Source organism: Falco cherrug, chromosome 9, assembly GCF_023634085.1.
Source record: "Falco cherrug isolate bFalChe1 chromosome 9, bFalChe1.pri, whole genome shotgun sequence".
NCBI classification, from domain to species: domain Eukaryota; kingdom Metazoa; phylum Chordata; class Aves; order Falconiformes; family Falconidae; genus Falco; species Falco cherrug.
In genome coordinates this window covers 53920886-53948530 of record NC_073705.1, presented here as the reverse complement: position 1 = coordinate 53948530, position 27645 = coordinate 53920886, and the positions used below count along the sequence as shown (strand labels likewise).

Sequence of the window (27645 nt, the reverse complement as noted above, 5' to 3'; positions counted from 1 at the left end):
GTATCATGAGTTGTGTTTAGGATACACACATGCAGGACAGGAGCTAGTGCTGATGAAAGGGGGAAATGTCTGTAAATGAATATCATGGGTTGATTTTTCTGTATTACAACTTGGGTTTGATGTTCCCTTTTGCTTGGTCTGCTTTGGTCTTTCAAAAATTATTTTGTTCTTCTCCCTCACCCAAACACGCTCTCTATAAACTGATCCTCTCAAAACCAAGTTCCCAAAATCAGATATTATTTTTTTTCCAGTGTGCTGCTGACCCATTTAAAAAGCAATTCCAAGGTTTTTCAAGGGAGCAAATCAGACTGTAAGTGCCTGAAACAAAAGTTGATTGTAAAATCATGTAGAGAACTGAATGAAGCATCATCACGGTGCAGTGCTGCCCTGGCATTTCAGGCCAGGTGAAACCGTGCCTTTTACCGAACCAGAAACCAGCGGGAAGCTGATCCGCAGCGAGGTATTTTCAGCAATGGGATGGACCGTTGGTCTTCATTGGCTTGTCCCGTGCTGAGGATGTTGTGGTTTTGTGTGACTAATTTAAACACGGGGCATTCTGGTTGTGCTTCTTATCTACCATTTCCTTCATCGCCGGCAGCTGTGGGCAGGCACAGCATGCCTGCTGCCCTGCTTGTCTTCAGCCTGGGACCAGAGCTAGCCCAGCCTTTTCATCCCTCCCTCTGCTATGTGTTGCTTTTTTTACTTTTACTATAGTCAGCATTGGATTAACCTCAAATTCTAAGTAGTAGATTGTGAAACCTGAACTCTCAGCAATCCAGCAAATTTTTATTAATGAGGTAGCAGTCTAAAAGGAAACAGAGCAAAAGATGAGCCAGAGGCAAATTCAAACCGATTATAGCTACTTTCCTTAGCTGTCTAGTTTCCAACGGGAAGAGCAGTTGTCTGAGTTCTATTCCCATAGAGCTTTTGCAATGCAGATAACTGCAGCATACAGTCAGAACACTGTTAGGATTGATGAATTGGTTGAGTATTGCTTCACCCCCAGAACACAGAAAGGAGAGTCACCATAGGCCTCTCAACCAGAAAAAAACTTCTCTGACCTTACATTTGTCAAAGTAAAAGTAACTGCTAATAATGTTTTATTTGGCAGTTTTGTGACGGCAGAAATATCAAGCCATGACAGTGTATACAGTATAAAGCCATTAAATGTTGTTCCTTTGCAGAAAGTATTTTTCTGAGCCATCCAGCCGTTTGTTTCATTGCTGCTTGCTGACCTGAAGCCCCACACTCCGTATTATAAATCTGCCTTTTTGAATATTTCAGGTAGTTAAATTTTCACCTTCAATGTAATGGGAGAGGTCAAGTCTCAGCTGGGGCTATGGCCATCCAATCTAGACACCTGAAGTGAGATTACTTGAATGCATTCCGGGAATCTGCGCTATCCCCAGGGCCAAATCAAAATGAAACTAAAGCATTTGTGTGAGAAGTTTAAACATTTGCTTGGGAAGACTTTCTTTTCAATAACCCTGGAAATTTCATTGTAGCACAACAAGCCATTGCCACTACGCATCAATTAAATTAACCACGAGTGTGATATATTCACAGTTACTTATTGGAAGTATAAAAACTGCCGTGTGGTGAACACGACAAAAGCTGTAGGAGAAAGCTAGGTTTGTTTTTTAAATCACTGACCATGAACTCAGACAGCAAGAGCTTTGATGTCACGTATAACTACATGGCCCAATTCCATGCTCTACTTTATTGATGCTCTAGGGTTTAAAACTATAAAAGAGGAGCAAGAGAGTGAAAAATAGGCTAGAAAAATAAGTATGAGTTGTCAGACATCTGCCTTTTGAAGCAAACTTCCCATTTCAATACTTGGGAGATAGATAGATAGATAGATAGATAGATAGATAGATAGATAGATAGATAGATAGATAGATAGATAGATAGATAGATAGAAAACCATTCTACATTTTTAGCTAAACCCTTCCAACAGTGCCGAAAAAGGTGTGCCACATCATTTCTGGGGCTGGTGTCTCCTACAAAGCCCTATCATGCCTTTCAAATTCCTTCAGTGTCTTTCCCTCAAGCATTGTTTAGGGCTTTTGTTTTCCTGCAGGATGCTTACAAGGGCCTGCACATCTTGCAGGACCCCCAAAAGTCCTCCAGTTTTACCCCCTCTTCCCAATCGCCCTGGTCATTTGCTGCTTGCAAAAGCTTTGGGTCTGAGAGCATCTGCAGCTACCTTTAGGGTCTCTCCTTTATTGTGCTCGTGGGATCTACCTCAAACCTGCATTTGTGTCTTCTTCCCTCAAAAGTACTTACAAATGAAGACATTGTTTAAATAATAGATTTAAAAGCCTTTCCATATTATGGCACTTGTCTAATTTTAAACAGTTGCTCTTAAAACATGAGGTGTATTGAATAACGTGTCATGACAGAACTTTATACACGAAGGGATCTGTAGTATTTGAACACCTATTTCAATATCAAAGAAAACTGGATTTCATCTCCTGCTTAATACCTAATTCTATGAGGTCCTTTATGCTTACTAATTCATTAACATACATGCTGTACAGAATAGCTGAAGTGTCAGAAAATGTCATCTAATAGCAAATTCAGTTTTTTTCTAGTAGGCTCACATCTCTTAGGAGACCATAAAAAGTTGTTTTCAAGAGATGGAGAACAATAGTAATGTCTAGAAGGTTAAAACCAAAGGGGATGCTTTTTAGTGAGAAAGAATCGTCAATTTGATCAGGAGTTGGAGGAGGCTGGAAAATTGTCATAGTTCCTTGAAATCAACACCTCACTGTGTCTAGAAACATCCGTGTTGCTTGAGCTTCTACCTTCTAGTTTATTTTCTACTATTACTCTCCCTACTGCTGACATTTTTTTCATTGGAAAAATCACTTATACCTGAATGAACAAAAGCAACCCTATCTCTGTTTTTTTTTTTAAGTTTAAAAAAAAAACAACTTATTTTTATGTTCCTATGCATATGCATAGGAACACAGGGATATGCAGCAGGAAACCTACACATTTGTGGGTAAGTCATCCTGTAGAGTCTGAGCAAGAGGGAGTGCAAATTCCCATCTTATGCCCCCAACAGAAAAATCTGAGTTGATCTCCTTCTCTCCAGTTGTGAGCCACTGTGCAGCCAAAAATCAAGAATTTTGGAGGCCAAGGACAGTAAGTATCCGTATTTGTGAGTCTCAAAGGGTCCTGGATTGAGACAGACACAGAGACACTACAGTGTTCAGTTCAGACAAGTTGTCGTCACAGCAAGCGTTGGAAATTCTGGTGCATAACTAGCAAAATTTCAGACTTGGAGGGCTGGGACCCAGCACCCCTCTTGTCTTTGAGCACCTTCGTGTTCCTAACAAGCACAGCTGATGCCTTAACTAGTTCCAGACATGGCCTCTCAGGCTTGGTTTTTCAAGCATTCTGGACAGAGCCTGGTCCCAGTTTGCTGCATCTTTGGAAATTAGCTAGTCAACAGTTGTTTCGATAAGTATGCTCTGGAAAATCAAAATGCCCTTTTAAAATTAATATAATCTCGAATTATCATATTACCTCAGGGAAGAAGGCCTGGTGGTACTTAATAGAGCTCTTTGGGGCTGTTGTGCATTTTAATTGAGTGAATAATTGTAAAACACTTCAGGGCCTTTTGGTAAAAGGCTCTGTATAAACATTGTCATAATGCTAAATAATCAGGTTGCTATATGAACTGGAATAAATGAACCCTATAAACAGTTATATAATTTATATATACATATCATGTATGTGTGTATATATGCCAACATTTTGGAGAGAACAAGGTGGTTACTTACTAAAAGTCCTACAGTTCTTGAATAGGAAAATATCCTGAGATTGAGTAGAAATAAGCATAAAAATCAAAGTGTTAGTTTTCAAGATATTGTGAGCCTGCAGTTTATCCTCCTGTGCAATGAATAGAGAATTGCCAGAATCATTGATGGTGTTACCATTTCAGTGATGCTTCTTGAGAAACAACAAAATATGTTGTGGGTTTTGGTGCAGGGACATGGAGGAGGTAGATCCTAAGTGCTGAATATTTAGATGTGTAAAGATGTAGAGAGAAATGGCTTGGAAGAACTGAGGTAGTTTCACTTCAGATAGTTTTCCCAAGGTATTGCTGCAATGCAGGGGTAGGGTTTGGAATGGAGCAAGGATCTCCTGCAGCCCACGTCAGTGCCTCTCCCAGCATTTTCCAGACGGAGCAGCGGGGAAGACAGCAGCAGTGAACAGGGCAGAGCAGCCTCCGCGGTGGTGCCGGTGCTGGGTCTGTAGCTGATCTGCTGTGTCACCCCGCATGAATCAGGGGTCACTCCGTTACTCCTGAATGCTTTGGCTGTCTGATCTCTTAAGACTATAATTTTCTGGGGCAGTGACTGTGTTTCTGTGCTTGTACTCTCTTGTTATTCAGCCCATTAGGAGGGGAAATACCTCTGAGATGGAGATGATGGAGATGAACTTTTATAGTTCATGCAAAAAAAGCCTATGCTGGGCAACACAGTGCTAGTATAAAAGGCCTTTATCCTTAAAAGGGACTTGACACAGTGATGATGCCACTTCACTTACTTAATGAAAGGAGCCATCTAATACAGGCTAAATGCAAAACTGCGTAAAGGAACTGGCATTTGAATGGCTTGAGTGCTTGAAATATAAATGAATGAGACAAGACCAGACTCTGTTTCCAAAGGAATCAATTACCAGGCATCCTCTTGCTACTATGAAGGTCTCGTTCGCAGGAGCAGTCAAAGCTCTTTTTGCTGGGAACTAGGATATTCGTTGCTTGAGATTACGCACATCTTTCAAGCACCTAGGAGACACTGAGGAATGCTGTGGATACAAGACGGGTAGAAAGACTGAAATTATTTTCCTTGCTGTAAACCCACTGAAGAGACTGATGTAGTGCTGGGCACAATTTGAGTTCTGTGGAGCCGTACACGCAGCCAGAATGGTTTGACAAAATGATCCATTGTGTATTAAATCTACAGATTCACACAGTGTAGAAAATGTGTGGGCTATTCAGCATCTCAGAATATGAATCAGGTTGGACTAAAGTTTCCTCTCTCTTCCTAACTGCAGAAAAATACGGATCTGTAAAAGAAAATGTCTTGAATGCAGGATAATGGAATATACTGATTGCTAATGAGGTTTTTACCTCTGGAAGGTTCTCCAATGGCCTATATGAGCTGGTAGCTGAGGGTTTTTCCAGTAGGATAAGTGTCTATGCTACCTCAGAAAGCACAAATATCCCTGATTAGCATGTTACTGAAATCTTGGAGACAGGTACTGGCTTCACCACGGAGACCCCATTACCCTTTCCCACCCAAGGGTAGTCCTTCCAGGTGAGATCTGAAGCCTCTTCACACGGCAGTGCGAGGAATTTTGCTGCATTTGTTCAGAGGATGAGTTTATTTCATGTGACCGTTACTCCACCATTTTTCTCAAGCCCCAGATTCGCTTACTTAGACATCGTGCCTAACGCTACCGACATCTGATATCTATACCTTCCCTTCCGTTCTGCCAAGGATTTCATGCTTCTGGTGAAACAGCTTTAAAATTGCAGAGACAGGCAAAATGTAGCCTAAAATCACAATGAACAGATTCTGTGGCTGTTACATAGGATTCCCCACCACCCCCACCCCTACCCCGCCAACGAAGAATGGTTGTGTGTTAGAATATCGTAGTATGAAAGATCAGTTGTGTTTCCAATGCAATACCGACTGGCATCAATTGATGTAGAATCTTTTCTTGCATGGTGTGGTTACCCTTCAGTTGTTCTCTCTTTCCACTTCTTGGGTTCATCTCTGGGTTTGTACTGCTTTATTCTGGGCTTACTTGATAAAGAAAAAGTATTTTCAGAATATTTCATCAAATAACATGTGCTGCGCTGATGTCAGCTGAGGAAATCAGCATCAAGAATAGGAAAAGCCAGAAGATGAATGGATCCCTTAGTTCAAAATAGGAAACAGCTTGAAGTTCCTTTGGGGGCAAACAGAAACCTCATTCATTAACAATGACATTATTTCACCTCTGGTACAGAGTAAGGGTTCTGTTCTCCCAGTGATGGACAGACATCTCTCACATTCATGCAAATAAGCCTGAGCATTCATGGATATAGGGGAACAGGCCTAAAATATCGACAGTTTTGACCGGTGAGCTATTCTCATGACCTGTGTGTGGCTGAGACATATGGCACAGGGAAAAATGCATTATCTGTGTTTCTGAATGAGTTCAGTCTGTGTGAGGTTTGTACGTCTCCGCGTCTCATCTCAGTGTATATCAAAGTAAATCTGTGTCACTGAAGTGAAGGATCTTGCCTAGATGATGCAATATTCATTTATTCATACTTTGATACGAGGATCATGTCTGATCAAGCACTCATATGTTTTGTACGGGATTGATCAGTCAGACGTATCTGGGTTTTTATGAGTTTTTTGCAGTGTTTGATAGTAGTGTACATCCATCCATTTGTTCATACTCACGTACACAGATTTTTGTGCAGGTTTTTTTTCAGTCAAACTAAGAATAGGACAGGAGTTTGTGGTGTCCTGTTAAGAACATCTCCAATTGCTCAATGTCAGACGGTCAGTAGGAGGCTTCCCAAGTGCCTTTATTTTCTGTTCCATTACTCCGAGTACCTTCCCTGTTTTCCCTTGGGGCCCAGAACTGCAGCTAGCAGCCTGACTCCTACCTCATGCTATTCTGAAATTCCTTTATTTGTCTTAGACTCTGTCATTTTGCCTAAACATCAGTAATTTTCCAGAAATCAGCTTTTTAAGCAGAGATGCCTATTAACTTTCTGAAGTCATATGTCAGTGAATCACAAAACTGTTTTCTTCTTCAGAGTCATGTTTATGTTCTTTTCCAATGAGCTGGCTGTTTTATTGCAAAAGAATCTGTAAAAGAGGTAATTTTTTAAAAGGCACCAAATAAATTCTGTCTGTGAAGTTCTCATAACCTTTCTTGAAGATACTAATTAACCTCCTTATCCCAGTATAGGAAGCTCTATTGCATTTATAATTGTCAAACATTTCTTTTTTTTTTTAATAGAAATGATCCCTTTCTGATACCTGTAGGCATCATCAGTCACAAAGGAAGCTTCTCATTTCAGGGTATTAGAAACAACAGTAGATTAATCGCAGTCTGAAGTTCAGCAGTGCAGAACTTCCATCTATTATCTTGCTTGTCTGTAAAGATTATGTCCTAATACCAAAGCATTTAGCGACTAAAGCCCAGCCATTACCAGGTTTACTCCCTGTGCTGCCATAACGTTAGATTACTGCTGGACCATGGAGCAGCAGTGATGAAGGTACCAAGTCTTAGGGGAGATGCTGGTGGCAACTTACTTGTCATACAGATTCAGCGTAAGCGTGTGCACATCTCGGTGCAGAGAGGGCACAGCAAACTTTAGGACACGAGCGATGGCCAGATCCTGGTGTCACTTTGTCTCGAATCTGTGGGTCAAAGTGCACGCTTTCCTTAGTAAAACTGGAATTATGTCCTCAAACAGAAAAACACAGATTATCTGGTGATACCTGTACTACGCTGGATCGTTTTGCTGACATTGTTCGTGTGTTTTGCAAAAGAAATCAAAGCCACTATGTGTTCGTACAGCAGGGCCAAATCCTGCTCTCAGCAGTGTGAATTCAAAATCTGAGTATTTTCAGTAGTGTCTTTACAGTCATCCGGATTTAAAATAAGAACTGTATATGCTTTAATCATGCAGTTCCCAAGCTCAGCTTTGATGAATTGCAGAAGTAGACTCTTACCAACTAACTCGGTGTTTTTATCTTTTTCTTTTCCTTTTTTTGTTTCCCTGAAAAGAGCAGGAAGTTTGCCACACTGCACAGCAAGATGAATGAATTTGCCATTTGAGGATGAATTTTCCAAGAAGGATTAGGATGTTTTGCAGTCCTGTAAATGCAGGAATCCTCCTTGCAAGGCCAGCATTTCTTTAGGCTCATGATCAAAATTTGCATTACAACTACATATGCAAAAGAGGGAGAAGGAACTTCAGATGTGAACACTTCCAATTCTTAACAGCAGATACAAATTTAAGTGGAAAAGGTGGAAATTCTCTTCCTCATAGTCAGAAATTCTGATAAATATTTTTGGCTCAATTTTACAGTGAATTGTTTTATCTCAATCCCATGTTAAAGGCTTTTAAAAAAATGAACACAGACTTCTTATTAGTGCACAGATGTGCTAAAAGGTCACCAGCATGACAGGAGAGAGATGTTTCCATCCAGTAATACCACCTTTCCTTATGTCTCCGTGTGTTTTAATTCTAGCTATCCCTTTCCGATGGTATTCAGTAGCTGCAGTAGAAAGGACCTGGAAAACAGCCTGGAAAAAGGAGTGGGAATGTGTCTGTTCAACTTGCCTGAAGTGAAGGAGTCCTTTGGCGGACAGAAGTGTGGGAATGGCTATGTGGAAGATGGAGAGGAGTGTGACTGCGGGGAGCCTGATGTAAGACACCATCCGAGAATTGCTGCTCACCTCCTGTCTGCAGGTTTTTAACAGCAGAGTTGGTTTGGCACATTTAACACTACTTGGTGTAAAACAAAACTCTCCCTTCTCTGCTTCTATCTTAGCTTAAACCTCGGAGTCTTCAGAAATGTGGGGAGTTTCTGCTTGACTTGCATTTGAGTTGCTAAAGTTCAGGCAGGGCTTTAGTTAAGAATGTGCTTGGTTCACTGCTAGAGAACAAGCTTTCTCATGGTTTGTCCAACAGAGTAACCGTGACTGTCATCTTCCTAACAACAGAAATCCCTTTAAGTGCTAGTTAATAAGCTAAACTCAAAATAAATTTGTTAACATTGCTCAGATTTCTCAAGATACCACGCATTAGCTGAAGGTTTGTTTACATATGTGAGAAGCCACTCATAATATAAATATAAATAGTTATATAAATATTAATATTGGCTAGGTACTTTTTTCATTGCAGCCAGCTTCAGGTTTTTGCTACAAGACCTTTCTCTCCATCACTATGAGGTTTTCCTTTGCTGCTAGCCCATTACCTTTCTAAAAGAAGCAGCCTCTACTGCCTCCCAAAAAGATAACTCCTACTTCAAAGATCATTCCATTTAGTTTAGTGGATGTGTCAGAGGACTGCTCAGATTGGGAGGAGACAGCCAAAACCTGGGGGTCAAATAATATCTGAGTGGACAACCTTATCCCTTTGGCATCCCATGCTCATTGGCTGTATTGAATTTCTCTCAGGTTATCTGAATTAAATACATCAGCAGAGGAGGGATTTGTTTCCTGCGCTAGATATGGTTCTGCAGACAAAATAGATTGGGTCAGTTAAAACATCGAGATACCGCTGTGTCCTGTCTGTACAGTGTATTGGATTTACACAAGCCATAAGGATTTCCTGACAGTTCACTCATTCTTCAGGGTAACGAGGTTGGAGGAAACAGGCTTATCTTCTTGTTTAAAGTCAATAGAGAGCAAGCAGCTTGCAAATGTCTTTCTAACCCAGTTATCTTCTTCATTTTCATTTTTGAATGTTAGTGATACCTTTTCAAGTCAAAGTCACTTAACATCAGCAAGCACTGACTTGATTTGCCTCTTCTTTCTATGTTGGGAAACAGGAGTTTGAGCCCAATTAAATTAATTTTGAATTTACTGCTATAATATGAGCGGTACCAGGAAACACATTAGATTAGTTACTAAATCACTGCCCGGTCATTTACCAGCTGAGTTTGTCGATAGTGTTGCAGTATTTTATGGCGTGGGAGGCTGTACAATAACGGATGCTGGTTGTATTTTATCAGTGGTCAGAATTAAATATCACTCCGAACATGCAGATGTAGGCAGTTGGTTGGGGTATTTCTCCTTTAAGGAAAACATTAGCCCTGTGTCGAGGTCTGCGCTCACTGACATTCCTTAGCAGTAGGACAGCAGTGGATTCGTGAGGGTGGAGAGCCGGGACTAGCAACACCTCTCACCCTTCAGGCAACTCTGGAAATGCTAATGCGGTTGGGACTGTCTGAACCACCTCCATCCATGCTACAATTCCTGTGCGTCAGGTGCTGGTCGTCTTCTGGAGTATAATGGGTGCTGGCACGCCCACCACCAGGCTGAGGGTGTAAGACCTGACCAAGGATGATATTATCAATTAAGTTCCAATTCCATTTTGGATTATATTGCCAAAAATGTCTGATGTGCTACAGTGTCTGTAGAAGGAGATTTAATGTAGAATGCACATGGAAAGACAGGAGAAAGGAGGGGGGAGCCTTAGGCCCTGAGAACTGAAAAGTGACAGATGTAGCTAATTTTGTAACAGGCTGCAAGGGGGATCAGAAAACTACAAATTGGTAAATCAGAAGTCAGACAAATTACTTCCAAATGTAATTAAGAGCTAGTGCCTGAACAGCTGTGACATGCCAGGGACAAGTCAACACAGCTTTTGTGCCAGGAAATCTTGTGCAAACCTACCTCAGTGCTCTGAAGGACTTAGCGAGCGGGTGGAAAGGGGCGATGCTGTTATTGCAGGAGTCCAGAGAGGCTTTAGACCAAAGCTGTTCACGAAGGCCTCTTCAGGAGGCTAAAGAGCTGTAGGACGAGGGAATGCTGCATGGGCAAAAACTGGGTTAAAAGACAGGAAATACAAGCAGGTATAAATCATCCAGTTTGTGCAGTGGAAGGAGATCTGCTGTGATGTATCCATGAGATGTGTCCTGGGGGCTACACAATTCAGCATATTCATAAACAGCCTGGGAAGAGGAATAGTCTCGAATTTGCTGATGATGTTAGTTAGGATGGTAGAGATGAAAGCTGGCGGTGAAGAACTGCAGAGGAACCTTCTGAGACAGCTGGATTGGGTATTAAGGTGACAAATGGGATTCGGTGTGGAGTGATGCACGTTCCAAACATCACGTATAAGATGATGGACTCTGAGCTGACTCTGGCCACAGAGGAACAAGACTTCGTGCTGCAGTAAATAGTCTCATGAAAATGTCAGCTCAGTGCTCAAGACTGGTCTAAAAGGTAAATAGGCTGTTAGAAATTACTAGGGAAGAAATCGGAAAACAAAACAAAGCACCGGTAGGCCTCCATAAATCTGCAGCATGCTGCGTCTGGAACTGCGCATGGAGTTCTTTCCCGCTCCTCCCTGATCTCAGGAAAGATAAAGCAGGATGAAAAAGGGTGGAAGAAAAGCATTAATGTGGTTCAAAGTTTTGAAGAGGGTCTGGCTGGAAGAGAAGAAAATGAAGGAAAATGTGACAGAAGCTGATAAAATCGTGAATGAAATGGAAAGGGTGACTAAGGAGCGATCGTCTCCCGACAAGAACTGTGCAAGTGAAGCTAGAAAATGGCAGGTTTCAAACATGCAGAAGGAGCTGCTCCCCAGCCTTCGTCGATTACTTGCAAGTTCCTTTCCACTGAGTGTAACAGGTATAAGAAAATGCCCATGGAGCCGAAGGAAAGCCAGGAGACGAGGAAGGTATCGTGTATGTGATCTAGGTATTTATATATGTATATCATGTAAGGACTTTCTTGTCCTTAAGCACTCTCTGCTGGCTGCTGGCAGGGGGACACCAGGCTGGAAGGGCTATAGGCTGACCCAGTGTGGTCTGTCTTGTGTTCTTAGATGAGGGGGGGTGAAAACAACACGTCCTGTCTGCGGTACCTGGCATCATGTAGGTGATGCTAGAACTGCTGTTGTGTTAGTCTCTTTGAGCCCAGGAGCCCTACACCAAGAAACCCACTCCCATCATTGCTGTTGTTAGCGGTAATAGCTAATGATAATAAACTACAACACGGCGGTAGTTTTGAGTGGCAACCTCCAGCCTCCAGCAGCCTTGTGAGCCTTTTCTCTTTGCTTGCCTGTTTATGTTAAAACCATTCCTGACAATTTAATAGCCCAGGCACAAAAACCATTTACCAGGCTCGTTCCCTACAATGAGTAATAAGTGAGTGAGCAATTGGAAATTTCAAAAGCTGCAGCAACATCATTCACAGAGCTCTGTCTACCCCAGTCTGCCTGTGGAATGCCGATTACTTTCCATGGCTGGCTGGTGTAGGGCTAGATGGTGGGTTATAGGAGCTGACTCTTTCAGAAGGACTTTAATTGGACTGACATTCTTTTCCTCCACTCCGCTTTTCTCAGATTGCTACCGAGGTGAATTTATAAAATGTGCTTCTGCGCAGAGGAACGTTACTCCTTAAATACAGCAGCTGCACAGAAATATTTGCGTAGCCTGCTGCCTTCCGGCAACGATCAAAAATAGGTGCAGGAAGTTGTTCCGCTGCTTCAGAGCAGCACAAGCTTGGTATATTCAGGCAGATATTATCTAGGAAAACATTGAAATACTGTGAATCATTTTGCTTTTTATTTGTGAGAGCAGTGGTAGCTCTGTCTTCCACTTGGAACGCTTTGCAAAAGCCAATAAACTAACAAGAGGCTGTGAACATCATCCTAACCCACTTATTTTTCCTGTGTTCCCTATATTGTTAGTGATCCCTTGTTAAGTCAAACTGACTTAACACAGCTGAAGAGCAATTTTGTCTGCTCCTATTTTTGTTAGAGAGATGAGATTCCAGCACAGCCGACGTAACTTGCAGCTTGTGAACATAATCTTGGAAAAACAAATCTATTATTTTCTGAAACTTCTTACTAGCTTATTCTACTGTGAATAAAGTTTGCAAAAGCCCCACACATGCCACCATCTAATCCATAAGTGTGAAATTGGGATCTATCTCTTAGTGAGAATGCAATTCATACTCGTTTCATTTCTCAAAGCTCTATTACTGGCATATCCTGATAAGAGATTGCACGGAATAGTGTCATCATCTTTCTTTGTGGCAGCCACCAGTCTCCCTGCAATACAGATGGCTGGTGAGCAACTATCACAAAATAGAGAGCTGCAGTTGTGAAGCTCAGTAGCTGCACCAATGCAAATGGAGGCAATGGAACCATCCCACTGATTTTTGTGGAAATCAAACACCGTACTGCTGTATCAGGGTTGGTATCGGCATACTTGAGTTGTTTGTGATAGTTGAGGTTAGATTCATAGCTAGAATTAACAAGCCTGCCTCAGCGGCTTCTCTGGTATGTGCTACAATTATTGCACTTGTGGAATCTAAGGGCAGACGAGACTGTTTGGATTAAGTTGTAGAATTTCATGCATAATTCATTATTTCATGCCTAGCTTTTCTTGGCAGAGCTATGGGCACTCTCTTGATTTATGGTTCATTGTGACTGAAAGTTGACTGCTCTAAATTTATCCTCCATCTAGGAATGTACAAACCGGTGCTGCAATGCAACCACCTGTACTTTGAAGCCAGGAGCAGTGTGTGCACATGGACTTTGCTGCGAAGACTGCCAGGTGAACCAACGGAAACGTTTCTTATCTGTGTGGGTCGGGCAGAATTCCACAATATACCCAACTACAGAGCAGTAAGCAAGGATGGGGAACAAGCAAACTGGTATCACTAAGCATTAAGACACTTGCATTCCATGTAAGCAATTAAAAAAATTCTCAAATTGTAACAGTTATTGAAGGAGCAGATCAACAGATGTCTTAATGGTGTCTCTGCTATTTGCAGCCACTTCATTTGCTCATGCAAAACCTCTTATTTTTCTGAACTTCTGTATGCTTTGATTTTTTTCAGGTGTATATGGATGTTGTGCTCTGGCAAGCAGTCATCAAATGCTGGACGCTTTTTTAGGGAAGACTTTTAAAATAATCATTCTGTCAACAGCGTATATATTTTTAATGGTAGACCATCAGCTCTTGTGGAATCCTAACATACTATAAAAAGCTAACTTGCCACAGACATCTACCTTCTTGAATTCTCAGACCATCTCTTGCATATGGGCTAATAAAGCATTCAGCCAGTTTCCATTGTGTCTGTGGCAACCATCTGCCTAAAAGCTCAGTAGCAGCAAGCTATCAAAACAGCCAGCAAATGCTTTTTAGCAAAATCAATCTTCATGTCCTTTTGCTTTTTACCAAAGGCGCTGTGGTGATGCAGTCAGAATTCAGTGCAGCTCCCAGAGCACACCCATCTTCTGTGGCTGCTGTTGATAAGTGAATGTTCAGACTGGCACACTGCACCATTGCCTACTAGCTGCCTTCAGCTCTGAAAAATGTAGTTATCCAGGGAAATCAGGACAAGACAGGAACAGTTACATGGACTAGTTGTATATTTAAGTTGAAGAAGATCTTGATGCCCGTGACAGTGCAGCGTTTCCATGAGGAAATGCTCTTCCATCCCAGGAAGCTGTCAGGCAGCTGAACCCAGAGTCAAGTGGGCTGGTGGCTTCGTGAGCTGTAACATGACACATAAAACATTACGTGATCAGCTGGCCGCCCTGGTCCCTGCAGTGATGTTATAGCTGTATGGATGGAAAGGTTCCTAATTTGACTTTCAGTCAGTGCTACGGGGCACGCTTTGCCGTACAGCCCGACATGTTTCTGCGCCTGTGTGCTTAGGCATGATTGCAGGAGGCACGCAGAAAACCTTGGGTCCTACCTGCAACGAACCAAGGTCTGGGTTGACCTTCTGTCCTGAGCCGTGTAAGCCATGTTTGCAGCAACTTCAGCTTGGCCCTTCTTCCTGCCAAACCATTCACAACATGTCAAATAAACGTATTTAAAAAGCTGTATAATCCTTGCACTGTCCTCTGCGGTCAGTTGGTGCAGAGCCAGTGGAAAAAAGCTGTTCATGTGCTGCATGGTTATACCCCTGCATAACTCTTATTGTTCGGGAGCACAGCCGTTGACATTTTTGTTTGTTTTGCAGTTAAAACCAGCGGGGATTTCTTGCAGAGAGTCAAGTAATTCCTGTGATCTGCCAGAGTTTTGCACAGGAGCCAGCCCTCACTGCCCAGCTAACGTGTACCTGCACGACGGGCACGCGTGCCACGGGGTGGACGGGTATTGCTACAATGGCATATGCCAGACCCACGAGCAGCAGTGTATCACGCTCTGGGGCCAAGGTGAGTTTGAGAACGAGATCTGTTTATGAAACAGGCTTGGGGAAGGGGGAGGAGGGAAGCGTGTGATTTGGAGGAATTTTATACAGTACCAATCTGTATCTCTTCTTTTCTGAAATGGAGAACTGGATAATGAGGGAATCATTTTGTGATTCATTTCAACCTTGATTTGCAGTCATGTTCATTTCTTGCAGCAGGAGGTAGAGAGCAACAGCAACTAGCTTCATTCTGCAGCACCGCTGCAAACGGCTGGGTGAACTTAGACAAATCATTTAATACTGACTTTAATATGGCCTTCTGTCATCCTACAAAGTGCCGACCACTCTTGGCAGGTTGAAATCGTACCCCATTTCAGAGTGGTATGTAAGCTTCCTCCTGTGCTCCAAATTGCTCATCTGCAAACCATATATGTTTGTCCACATCCCAAAACAGAGTTGGGTATTTGACATTAACAGAAGATTCTTGTATCATTGTGTACATTTTATTAATTAGTGTTACCTGTAAACCTGCCTCCTGACAGTACTCTTAGCAGAGGATGCACTGAGGCAGAAAGAGATTTTGTTCTTCCATGGGAATTTACTTCCTTTTTGCACAAATCTAATAGCATGAGTTCTTGGGTTATCCTAAACAGATGATATCGCAGGAAAGCTGTTCAACTTTCGGTATTGTCCTGTGGTCCTTCCAGTATAACGCAAGGATTAACTCAGCATTTCTCTGGGGACAAGTCACGTCTCCTTCAGCATCTCACTTACCCCCTCTCTCAAATGGGAGAAGCACTTTTACCTCTCCTGAGGAGGAGCATTAGATAGATTTAATGTTTTTTGTGTTAGAGAGAGAGATTTAATTATTTCTTTTAAAGTAACTTTTTCAGCTCCCTTAGCCTCTTTCAATTCAGATCTCTCTGCCTTTAACTCTGTTCCAAAACTTATGCATCAATATAATGACACGCAGATGTTCCCCTTGGTCAAAACCCTCATCAGAAGTCTGTTGAAGAATTTGTCATCTTCACAGGGACTTGGACCATTCACAGGGTTGGTTTTTTTTTTTTAAAGAGCATGAAAACATTTCAAGAAGTAGTGCCGCTGATACAGATAGCAGGTTAGCTTGGTCATGTGGGTATAAGAACACATTAGAGGAATTCCACTTCAAAATTAAACTCCCCACGTGGAACAAACCATGCATCTGATATACTCCTCCGAATCCCATACGTGTCACAGAGTTAATATGAGCTCATATAGGCATGTACAATTATAGCCTCTAGTCTTAGTCATACTGGGATTTTTAATCCCCTGGATACAGAGACATTTTCTCTTATATAAAGCAAAATCTTCTTATGAACCAGTTTCCCATGCCATGGAAAGTTTCTCGGTCAGACTGTTCATAATTTCAGTTGCTGAGAAAAATTTAGCTAAAGGTCAGGGAACTGAATTTCTGCAGCTCCCTTGCCAGGTCTGTTTCCTCACACAGCAAGTCCTCCAAACCCCCTGGGCTCCCCCAGTTCTTTCTTGTCTTTCTTCTTGGGACTATTCAATATGGGCACAGCTGTGCATGGAGTCTCCAGTGGCCAAGGCTATGGGGGATGGTTATGAGAAAGATGACTGTGTTAAGGGCAGAGCTCTGACAGACTTAAACTGGAATACCTTTATTGTCTTGGGAATACCCAAAGATAAAGATTTTGAAAGGGAGGATGGACATGACCAAACCTGAACCAAAAGGCTTAATTCTTATCACATTTTTGGAAATAGAAATAATGCCAGTAGACTAATTCTTCAAACAGTGTATAGGTAGGGTTCAAGCAAAAACCATGGACAATATTGAATTTGCAAGAAGGAAGAAACAAGATTGAAAGACTAGGGATGTGAATATCCACCACTTGATCAGACTTCCATCTGGTTGCAGTATGAGCTGGCAGATGCAGGATGGAGTTGGAAGAGGGCTAGGTGGACTATGCAGTTGGGAAAATAGCATGGTAGTAGACATAAAAAACCCCTTTCTCTCCAGCCTTGCTTGCAGCAGAAAGAGAGACTTGTCATTCTAAAATCCAGTTGTCTCTGGACTTCACATCAAAAAGATACATTTGAACCTTTCACCAGATTTTTGTAATGTATTAGAACTGTTTTTAACACCTCTGTGTGTTGGAGTGAAGGAGTAGTTGTGTGGGTTTTTTGAAAAAAAAAAAAAAAATTGTACCAAAAAGAAAAAACAGATCATAGTTCATTTACCTTAATTCCTTTTTTCTTTTTCCCAGTAGGAGAAAGCCATGCAGAAAAAAATACAATAACTTCTCTTAAAATAATATTCAGTATATTGAATTCCTTATTGATGGCTTCTTTTGTACATCCTTCTTTATTCGTCAGGTTACAGATGTCCAGTAGGCCAATGACAAACATCAATCTTTATATTTTTAGATCTAGTTAATGAAAAATGATGAGCATTGTCAGAGCTTGTTTACATTAGGCTGAGCGACAGAAACCTGTTTCCAGAAAGAAGTACTTGCGTTTCCTTGAGTTTTTTTTGTTACACTCAACAGATAAATTCAAATGAAATAGAGGAACATTTTGTTGCTATTCCGTGCCTGCCATGGGATGGAAAACTTGGTATGGAAGAGGGGAGGAGCACCTGGGCACAGCCTCTGAATATAGCCATAAATTCTTCCTAAAGACCAAGTTTATTCCAGTCTGCTTCCAGAACATACAAATTTTTCTCTCTCTCTCTCACCATAATTCGTGTCATTTTTATCCTTAAGGAGAAATATGCATGAATTGCTTGTGACCTTTTTTGTTTCATATTCAAAAAAAATCCAATTGCACTGACCTGAGCTGTTGATGGTAGTGTGACTGAAAGACATCGATGGTAAGACACGTGTAATGGCTGGTACTCCATTGGCACTTTGCAGGAGCAACTAGATAAGCAGATAAAGCTACTTAAGGGAGAGAAATTATCGATTACCAAGGAATGGAAGATTCTCAGCTTTAGACTCATGTCTTTTTCTACATTAACAAGACAGTGGTTCTTTAGGGAAGGAAAGGAGACGTTTGTCAGTGGGTTTTCCTACATTTCCCCAAGAGGGAAAAAAGCAATGATTTGGGGGAGCCAATGGCAGGCATTGACTTAATAATTCGAACATACTTAAATTTGTTGTATAGACATGACCATTTGTTTAGGAAGGAGCAATCTTAGTTTTAATGCCATTGGTTGTTACAAAGCCCTGTCACTGGTGTAAGAGCTTTGCAGCTGTTTCCAGGTGCAACCCTATAGGCAAAATAGATAAGTTCCCCATCTAAGTTTGCTAACTAAGCCATTGCTAACTGCTTTTTGTGTTTGGCTGGTTGGTTGCTTTTTTTAATATTAATTTGTCCAAGCATTGTAAAGATCTGGATTCAGTAGGATCAAACCGTTTTGATCATCACAGATTGATAGCCAGGCCTTTTCTTTTGGAGATGTGGAAGGCATTAGCCCATCTTCTCAGAGGTAGTGAGAACTAGAATGCTCCTTAAAAGCAAAAAATAACAGCTCAACCCCATCTTGCTCTTGCACAGACTAACAGGCATCACCAAGATGAAGAGAGAGGCTAAGGGGAGCTTGTGGAAAGTTTGCTTTGCATTATCAGTGCACTAAAACAAACGTAATGAGATATAAAACCCAGGTGCAAATCACATGAGCAGAGTGCATATTTTTATGCTTATATTTATTTATACAGTTGTTTGTGGTGCTGCTTGGCACAGCCTGAGCAATAGAACTCCAGTCTGTTACTTGGATACTGAGGTTTTATTCTCTTCCACACCCTTAAACACTGTGTAATTTTTTTAAAATATAAGCCTTGAGATGATGCTGGGAACTCAATTGAAATATCTTTCTTTTCTGCTGTCAGGCTGATAATGAGCATTTCTCTGCTCATGGAATCAGCACCATGGTCAGAAATTTCTCCCTTCTCTTTCAGGAGACCGTGACGGTGTTTTGTTCATTGCAGCAGGTCCTGTACTGATCTGAAATGACACAGCATTTCTGTATCGCTTCCAAAAGTATAGAACATCTCTCTTTTTTTGCAACTATACAGGGAAAGAAGTGGGCTTATCAATATACACGTTTGGAGAGGGAAAAAAAAATAAAATCTACAGGCTGAGAACTGCAGTGGTGAGCTTTGACCTTCTGCAGTCTCAAACGGCTGATTTAATCCCTTGAATAAGGCTTGGCGTGGAAAGGCTGGCAGGACCTTAATTACAGGGTCACGATACTGTAATTATCAATTGCAAAGTGAAATAAACTCTGCTTATCCAGCTCAAAGCACTTAATAACAACTGGAAATCTTTCACAAATCATTTTGCCTTTGCCTGTAGAGGTAGCAAAATAGAGAAAGACAGGACTTTCTGCTTCAGTTTATGTGGTGCCATCATGATGAATGGGTTACCTCCAGAAACACAATGTTACAATTCTCTTCCTTCAGCATCCTCTGAAAACCTCCTTTTAACTTGGGAGCTCCATCTGTTCGGCTTCTTACACGCTGATATGTTTTCATCTGTTAAAAAGTCCAAATATTGTGAGAAACCAGTCAGGGAGGGAACAGCCATCTGAATCCCAAGCAACAACGTGTTTTGGTTTGATACCAAAGACAGAAATGGAAGATTTTGGGTTCCAAGCCACAGACGATCATTGGGTACCAGGTGTTTTCATACACAGACTGCTCCAAGCCTGGCAGGGGAGCATTTTTTTTGTACTCCATGAGGTCTTTTTTCTTGTCAAGTATGATTGGTTGGAGCTCAAGCGCACTGCAAGGATGCTGCAGATGTGTTCTTCTTCCTGCAGGCTGCTTTCCATCATGTGTAGCACACTTGACTTCTACATTCAAAAAAAAAAACAACCAAACAAACAAAAAAAAAAGGTTTCACCAGGTGAAAAAAGAAGATAAATTCCTTAAACTCTCTTAGAATTTCAGCAAGCCCTTTGTCTTTTTAATGCCATGATTTTTAATAAGGTTTTTTTAGGTCACTTACAGTCAAAGTGCAGGACATGAGCATTCATTTTGCCTTTGGCAGCTTTTGGAGCAACACACCACTCTGGGGAAAATGTGTCTGCGCTCTGGGCTGCTGCTGACACATCTCCAGGGAAGCCTCCAGTCATTGCAATGCTACTTACAGGTCCTTTTTAAACTAAACTGTTCTATGAGTCTGTGATACGCCACTGGCTGAACTAATTGTGGCACAAGGCTCCTGGCCAAGAAAAAAGCGAGACCCACACCAATTGCATATCATCATGATATGTGGTTGCAGGGCTTATTCCTTTGGTGAGGTAGGTTTGAGGAAGTTGGTCTTTGCAGATGTGGGAGGAGATGCAGTCTGACTTGATTTCTTGCTTACAGCATGTTTTTTTCCTTCCCTCCTCTTCCCTTCTAAAGCTGGCACATGTTAATGTTTGTATCAAGCTGAATGGTTAATGTCCCTGCCCTGAAAGATGAGGAGGGATCTATATGCTGAAAATGGAAATTTTACATTTGCCTTTCGCACAGTGCCTTGTCTGGATGCTTTTGTTGATTCTTTGATTATTGCTTGTGGTCTAATGAAAAGAAGTGAAAGAATGCTGTCTGAGTCCCTTTTAATAGTTCCAGATTTGAGAAATAGTCTGAACTCAGCAAGCTTGATCGTAATCTTCCAAAGAATTTCAGGCTCTTGTCCTGCTCTCCAGGGAACTAGCAGCTCATATTCTGTTCCTTCTGTGCTTGCCTTTCTGAGTTTTCCAGTTTAAGTATGTAAAAATGTTAGAAGGAAAAAAGGGTGCCATCTTAAGCCTCTCCAAGTTTTAATATTTTGTCCTTAAAAGCATTAGATTGCTGTGCAGCAGTATATAGTATTAGTCAAGCTTCTGACTGTGAAATGCAGATAATTAATTGAGGCTTTAATCTCTGAGTTATTAGTGAAAAGAACCACACTAACTGGAAGATTTACAATCATATTTGTATTTTCTTCTCCAGGAATTTGACCCCTTTTTTAAGAAAAAACAAAACAAAACAAAAACAAACAAACAAACAAAAAACCCCCTACAAACTTCTTCCTCTTTAAAGGATTTCAAATGAAATCTTCAGCATGGTTTAAATAAATGCGTTTTACCCACTGTTAGAGGCATACATGCTTGGAAGTGGCTCAAAACATTTGAAAAAAATGTAACATTAACTCAGATATTCTGTCTCTGTTAAAAATCAGGGAACACTGTACAAATGGCATATTCTCCACCTTTAGGATCATTTGCTGCCAGATCTTTTCATTTCGGTTTGGCTGATCTATCAAAAGTACAAAAATGCATCTAGCAGATCTCTGTGAAGAGTTCTAGCCAGTGTATCTCCTTAACACTTTGTCTCCTCAAAGCAAGTCTGTGTATTGGAGTAGTTGAAATGGTGGCAATGACCTGATTGTGCTACTGGTTATCTTCATGGAAAGAAACTATGGGGTAGCAAAGGGCGCAGCAAAAGACCTTTAAATCTTGCAAGGAGCAGCAGTTATTGGCTGGAAATAGAAGCCACACTCACAACAGAACAAAGGGATTAAATTATAATACGTGAACTAATTAATTCTTGCAACAGTCAAATCAGAGAAGTAGATCCTCCACCTCTTAGACCTTTCATATGAATGCGTGTATCTTCCCCTAGAAGATTTTCAACAGTTGATCATAATCTGGGGGAAAATGGACAGGAGATTGTCTGTATAAGACATTAGAACAGGCGTCCTCATAGTACCTTTTAACTTCTAAAATTTAAGGATGAGTAATCTGTCTGCACAAACATTTCCAGTACTACTCCCACCAGGGAAGTTCCTTTGCCGTTAGGATATGTCTCCACCATAAAGGACTACAGTAGATAAGAAGCAGATGCCGCCTGTCTTCCCAGATTCCTATTTCCACCACCGTGGTAGAAACGACCCTTCTTTCAAGTCAGTCTTACCTCTCAGGAGTGGATTTACTAAGAATTAAAGTAGGGATGGGTTCCCATCCTCTCCCCAGTACATTAGCTTGATCTAACAGCAGCGTATCCTCTTTGCCATGTCATGTGGTCATGTTTTCACAGACACGTGGTACTCTAGTTTGCAACTGTTTTGTGGGGTTTTTTTTGGTTTCTTGTTGTGCTGAGTTGCTTTGGCTTCAGCTTCAGCTCCTGGGGTCTCACTACAATCCTGTGGGCTCCTGTAAAAATAAGGGAGCTAACTCACCAGCTGGCCTTTGTCTTTCTTCACCAAACTAGATTTGGCATTTCCTAAAAATTTTTGTGTCCTAGGAGGATTCACAAGAGGGATACCATCTAGAGAAATTCTGAAAGAGAATCTGAGTTCTGCATTCTCTATTACTCAGCATTGCCAAGAGAGACAAATAACAGTGGAACGAACCCCCCACACACATTCAGGCTCTTCAATTAGCATGCTGATCCAGCACAACTGTGGTGGTGTGCTCCATCAATATGCAGATCACATTCTGCCTTCCCCTAAAGCATCAGTGGAGCTCAAAGAACATTATTAAAAACACCTTGTATGAGATGAAAGTTCTGATTAGGTTTTGTTTCAGGTGCGAAACCTGCTCCTGGGATCTGCTTTGAGAGAGTCAATTCTGCAGGTGATCCTTATGGCAACTGTGGCAAAGACTCCAAGAGCTCGTTTGCTAAATGTGAACCCAGGTAGGGACCCTCCCTGCAAACACAGGAACAGATGCTGGGGGTGTGGGAGAGGGCTTAGAACATCTAAAACTATTTGACTCCTCTTTGGTTTTGTGTTTTTCCTTCAGAGATGCTAAATGTGGAAAAATCCAGTGTCAAGGAGGAGCAAATCGACCTGTAATTGGTACCAATGCAGTTTCCATAGAAACTAATATCCCACTTCAGGAAGGTGGCAAGATTCTGTGTCGAGGTACCCACGTGTATTTGGGTGATGATATGCCTGATCCTGGTCTTGTGCTGTCAGGAACCAAGTGTGAAGATGGAAAAGTAAGATTCTGAAATACTCCCAGACACGGAGAACATCACTACCCTCATGCTGCTAAGTATTTCGTACTAAACTGCCTAGGTTTTGATTTGGGATTATTTTTTTTTCTTTCACAAAGGAATTGTTTCTCATGCTTACACTGAGTCAGACTTTTTACTCCCTTCTTTTGGCCAGTGTATTGGGTTACAGATTTGCAGATGCAATGCAAGTTGCTGAAGTTTATAATTGATTTTTTGAGGACAGTTCCAAGTATCTGTCCATGTAGGCTAGAGGTTTTCTGCAAAGTAAATACAGCAAAATACATTACAGGCTTCTTAATATATTTGTAAGGAGTTCAGTGGATTCACTTGTCTGGTGTTTATAGCATTGCAAAATAGTCATTAAGTTCACTTTAGGTTTTAAAATGTATTATACCTGCTGATTATGGCTCCCCCCCCCCCCCCCCCGAAAAGTTATCTCTGTGTGCACTGTAGGAAAAAATATAAACCCATTGCTGTTCAGCCACCAAAACTGATTTTTGCAGTGCTGTTTTGCAAACTTTGCGAACTATCCAATGTGAATGTATTCCAGATTTCATACGGCTATTTCATTCTTAGTTTTCCTTTTGTGAGAAAAGGAACAGAGAAAGACGGGAGACTGCCATGAGTTTACAGGGTGGGAGGAATGGAAAGGAGTCCAAGAGCTATTGAAATGAAAAAGGTTTCCATACCCTCAGTGGAATACTTGCAAAAAGAAGGAAAAAAAAAAAAGTGCTTTGATAGTTTGTGATAAATTCAAGCAAGCCTCTGAACTTCTGAATGCTTTTGAATTATTCTGGATTACCACACTGTATTGGGAACAGGTTTAAAATATGTCCCAAGTGAAGCTACAGTTCTGTTACAGGAAAACAACCCTTACAACATTTCTAAGTCAATCTGTTATAAAATGTCTTTTCAAAGAAAATTCAGCGCTGGGAAAGCACCCCATTATGTTTTACTAATGAGTATTTAATCTTTCTAATCTATCTAATCATACACATACACTCTATAGAATACACAGGCTAATACTTATGAAATTGTATGTTTTACTTCGAGGACATTAGTGCGTTTGTATTATGGATTAAGAATATGAATTTAAATATTCTTGAGTTTTCTAAGCTGAAGATACACAATTTGAAATGCAGCCATTTTAATGTGATCAAAATTCTGTGTGCTACCGCACTATGAATATTTGAATTGTGAATGCTGCTGTAATCAGACCATATTCTCTACATGTGTGCGTGTTGATGCCAATTCGCTCTAATTTCCTTTCCATTTTTCCTTCTCCCCAGGGGATAAGTGCCCTGATTAAGCATCCCTGTCGTCTCCTTCAACACTGTTCCCTGCTTAATGCTAATTATTGTGACTGACTTTATTACTACTGAACTGAACTCCAGTTAAACATGATCAAAATTGTGCGATGATTTCCTCCACCCCCCCTTCTTTTTTTCCTGGCAATGTAGCATAGTAACAGATATTCCAGCCCTGATTTCTTCTTTTTTCATTTTTGAGTAGAATAACTTCTCATTACTGACATCTTCATCAGTCATTTGTTTGTTTGATGGTATTAGTAGATGGTGCTAATCTTGCTTTACCTCGATTTTCAGCTGTATTGGCAGAGTAAGGTTTACCTGTAATGACTGGAAAACAAAAAAAATTGAATGTTATTACTTGGTGTACGCTACTTGTTTACTTCTACTTCCTATATGATTATTATACTTTAAATATGGTTGCTATGTATTTGACACCAAAAAAAATTGTTTAGCTTGGGAAAACTCTTAGAAAGGTCTCAGTTTTGTTGAAGAACAATGATGCGCCCATACACATCAATGACCTCAGTTAAATATCCCGACTGTCCTGGGTCCAAGTTCTGTACTAGCATCAAAAAGTCTTGCACTATTGATATAAACAGAGCTATATTAATTTACACCACAAGGGAACCCAGACCTTTCCTTGAGGAATCATCTGCTGCTGTGAAGACGCAAATGCAGCCAGACAAGTACTGGAAGAATCCTGCTCGGTGCATTCCTAGTCCTGCAAAAATGCAAATTAGTGGTTTTTAAATTGGCTTAAAGAAACCCCAAACCCCAGTGGTTTACCACCAGTTCCACTTCAGTGAAACTGTGAGTGTTTATTTACACAGGCTCAGCATATCCACCAAATGTGAACTATGTCTGAAATTCCATGTTGGCCAGGATGCCGATGGGGAGCAGAATTCAGCTTACACAGATTTGGACCTAAAAGACTGACAAAGCCTTTTACAAAGACAACACCACCTAATTCTGGTGTCCTTCTTGTCAATATAATGTTGTCAATGCAGCACATGGGCTGGGACTTCTTTAACTGCTAAAAGGACAACTCATAGATTGATGAGCAGATTGTACAGAGAGGGACTTGATGCCTTGTGGGCACCAGCAGGTCTGTTCCTCTTAAAATGCCTTTTCTCTTATTTTGCAGATTTGCCTTAATCGCCGGTGCCAGAACACAAGTGTGTTTGGTGTACATAAATGTGCAACAAAGTGCCATGGACGTGGAGTAAGCATTATAAGATATATATACACATATATAATATATATGTATATTATATATACACTTTTTTTCAATCACTCAATAAACACTGGACAAGAAATCATTTAATGTAATAGCTTTGGGATCTATGATTGCTTGTAATATATCAAAGCCACTGCAATGCTTTTTTATTATGTATTTCCATTTTCAGTGTCCCTTACATGAACTTCAAGAAATGAAATTATTTTTAAACAAAGACATATTTATCAGGTAGTGATTATCTTGTTCTTAATTAACAGCCTATGATAATAAGCAATTTTGTCATCTTCAAAGCAACTGTAAGTCTAACCTTCCTTCATGAAGAATTCTCATTAACATTTCAAAAAATACAGTTTCTATGTGGATACAGAGAAGTTATGTCTTTGAATAGAGAGTCAAATGAAAAAGCATTTCCAGAAGTATTAAAATAAAGTAAAACCATACTGAAGACTTTATAGGTATGAAAGTGGTGCAGAATGAAAAAAATGATGATATCAGTTAATAATATCAAAGTGGTTTGAAACCTAGTTTATATTATGGAAATGTTAATTATGTCAAGCTATGCCTTATTAACCTTGATTTGCTGATGATCTGTTTGTTTCTGTGAAAAGCTGTGGCAACGACACCGGAATGGCCATAGAAAATTCTCTGGCTTCTCCTGAGACAGAATTTTAATTTGCTTTAACTTGTTTTATCATCCCACATTTGAAAAAGTGAGCAGTGTTGATGGTGCTGCGTTCATCACTGTGCTGGAACGAGCGCTGGCTTAGCCCGGCATCTTTATGTCTGTACAGTGGAGAACCTCTGGTGACTCCTGAGTAACAAAAAATGACCTCGTGGAATTGTAGATGGGAACTCCTGTAGCACTTCAATCTGAAAAATAATGTTTAATGAATGATATTTTTAATTATTCTGCTGTCTTTGAAAAGTAAATCTTTTTCTTTTTGCGTTTTACATGGCCATAGCCAGTCTAAGCTATGAATGAGATTTTAATACTCTGCGGGCACGGCCAGTATGGTCCTTCTGAACGCCTGCCAGCTGACCTTGCCAGAAAAGTGCACATTTGCAAACTCTTATGAGCTCACTAGCATCTTGCTGAGAAACCCATTTATTCATCTGTTGTGTGGTGTCCCCACGGTGGTGGCAGATTAGTGATGATCAGTGTTAGCGCAGGGCTGAGGACCGCATTGACAACTAGCCCTAAGCCCAGAAACGTTATTTAAAAATCAGTTGGAGCACCTACATGTGACTGTGCCATCTCTTTCCTGTGCAACAATATTTTTTGGCCCATTCAGTTCTTGTGTGCGGCCGATACTGCTGGGAGCTTTAGCTTCTGTATTAGTCACACAGGCACTGCTTGGGTAGTAGCAAAAGGAAAAAAAAAGTGGCCTTTCATGAGCAACCTGGTCTCATGGAAGATGTCCCTGCCCATGACAGGGGGGCTGGAGCTCGGTGATCCTTAAGGTCCCTTCCAACCCAAACTGTTCTGTGGTTCTATGGTTCTCTTGATGGGTGTTTGGGGCTGTGGGACCTCCTGAGGAAAAAAGCCGTGAGTCTACCAGCTCCTTCTGCTCTGGGCAGTGGGAACAGGCTGATGTTGATGAAGGTCTCCAGTCCTTTGGAGCTCTCTCATTCTGCCGGGAGCATTTCGTAAATCAGGTCTTGCTAGTTGTTCCTTAACTCAGGTTAAACTCACCAGAAGGCTCTGGACTGTATCTTTATGGACAGTGCAGGTGTGATATCAAAGGGAGGGTTTCCTCAGCCCTGGTTCCAGTTTCACAAGTTCTTCCAGCACCTGATTCATCTCAGGGCCAGGGGTTCCGAGTACTGGAAAAATCAGTATGCAGCCTAGTGCAGCCTCGGTGGATAGGAGTGTTCAAGTGGGCTGGCAAAGCTTTACAGCTTTAGCGGCACAGAAGGACTCTTGTTCAAGTGAAGGCAGAAGGAAAATAAGTTAGAAAGCAGATAATGTTGCTGCTGGAGGCAACGAGAGAATAAGACTAAAGAGGCAGGTGATTATCCTTATATTATTGAAGCTGTCAGCTGGTGCAACTCTAATGATCACCTGCCAAATAAATAATGCTTTTTTAGGATCCCTGTTACTCCATGGTGTCTTGCACTCAGAGTTGCTCTATGGCATCTTAGCTGTGCCAATAGCCAGATACCAGTGTATCTCTTTGCT

At 41.1% G+C, this 27645-nt stretch overlaps 1 protein-coding gene across 1 annotated transcript in view; it reads left to right on the top strand.

Moving 5' to 3' along the window:
• Nucleotides 1–27645, top strand: part of ADAM12 (ADAM metallopeptidase domain 12) — a 187140-nt gene that overhangs the window by 144931 nt on the left and 14564 nt on the right. Inside the window, exons 12-17 of the mRNA XM_055720883.1 lie at nt 8286–8463; nt 13242–13331; nt 14752–14947; nt 22487–22595; nt 22703–22901; nt 25374–25451. Of these exons, the coding sequence (XP_055576858.1) occupies nt 8286–8463; nt 13242–13331; nt 14752–14947; nt 22487–22595; nt 22703–22901; nt 25374–25451 (850 nt within the window). The remainder of the gene's footprint in view (nt 1–8285; nt 8464–13241; nt 13332–14751; nt 14948–22486; nt 22596–22702; nt 22902–25373; nt 25452–27645) is intronic.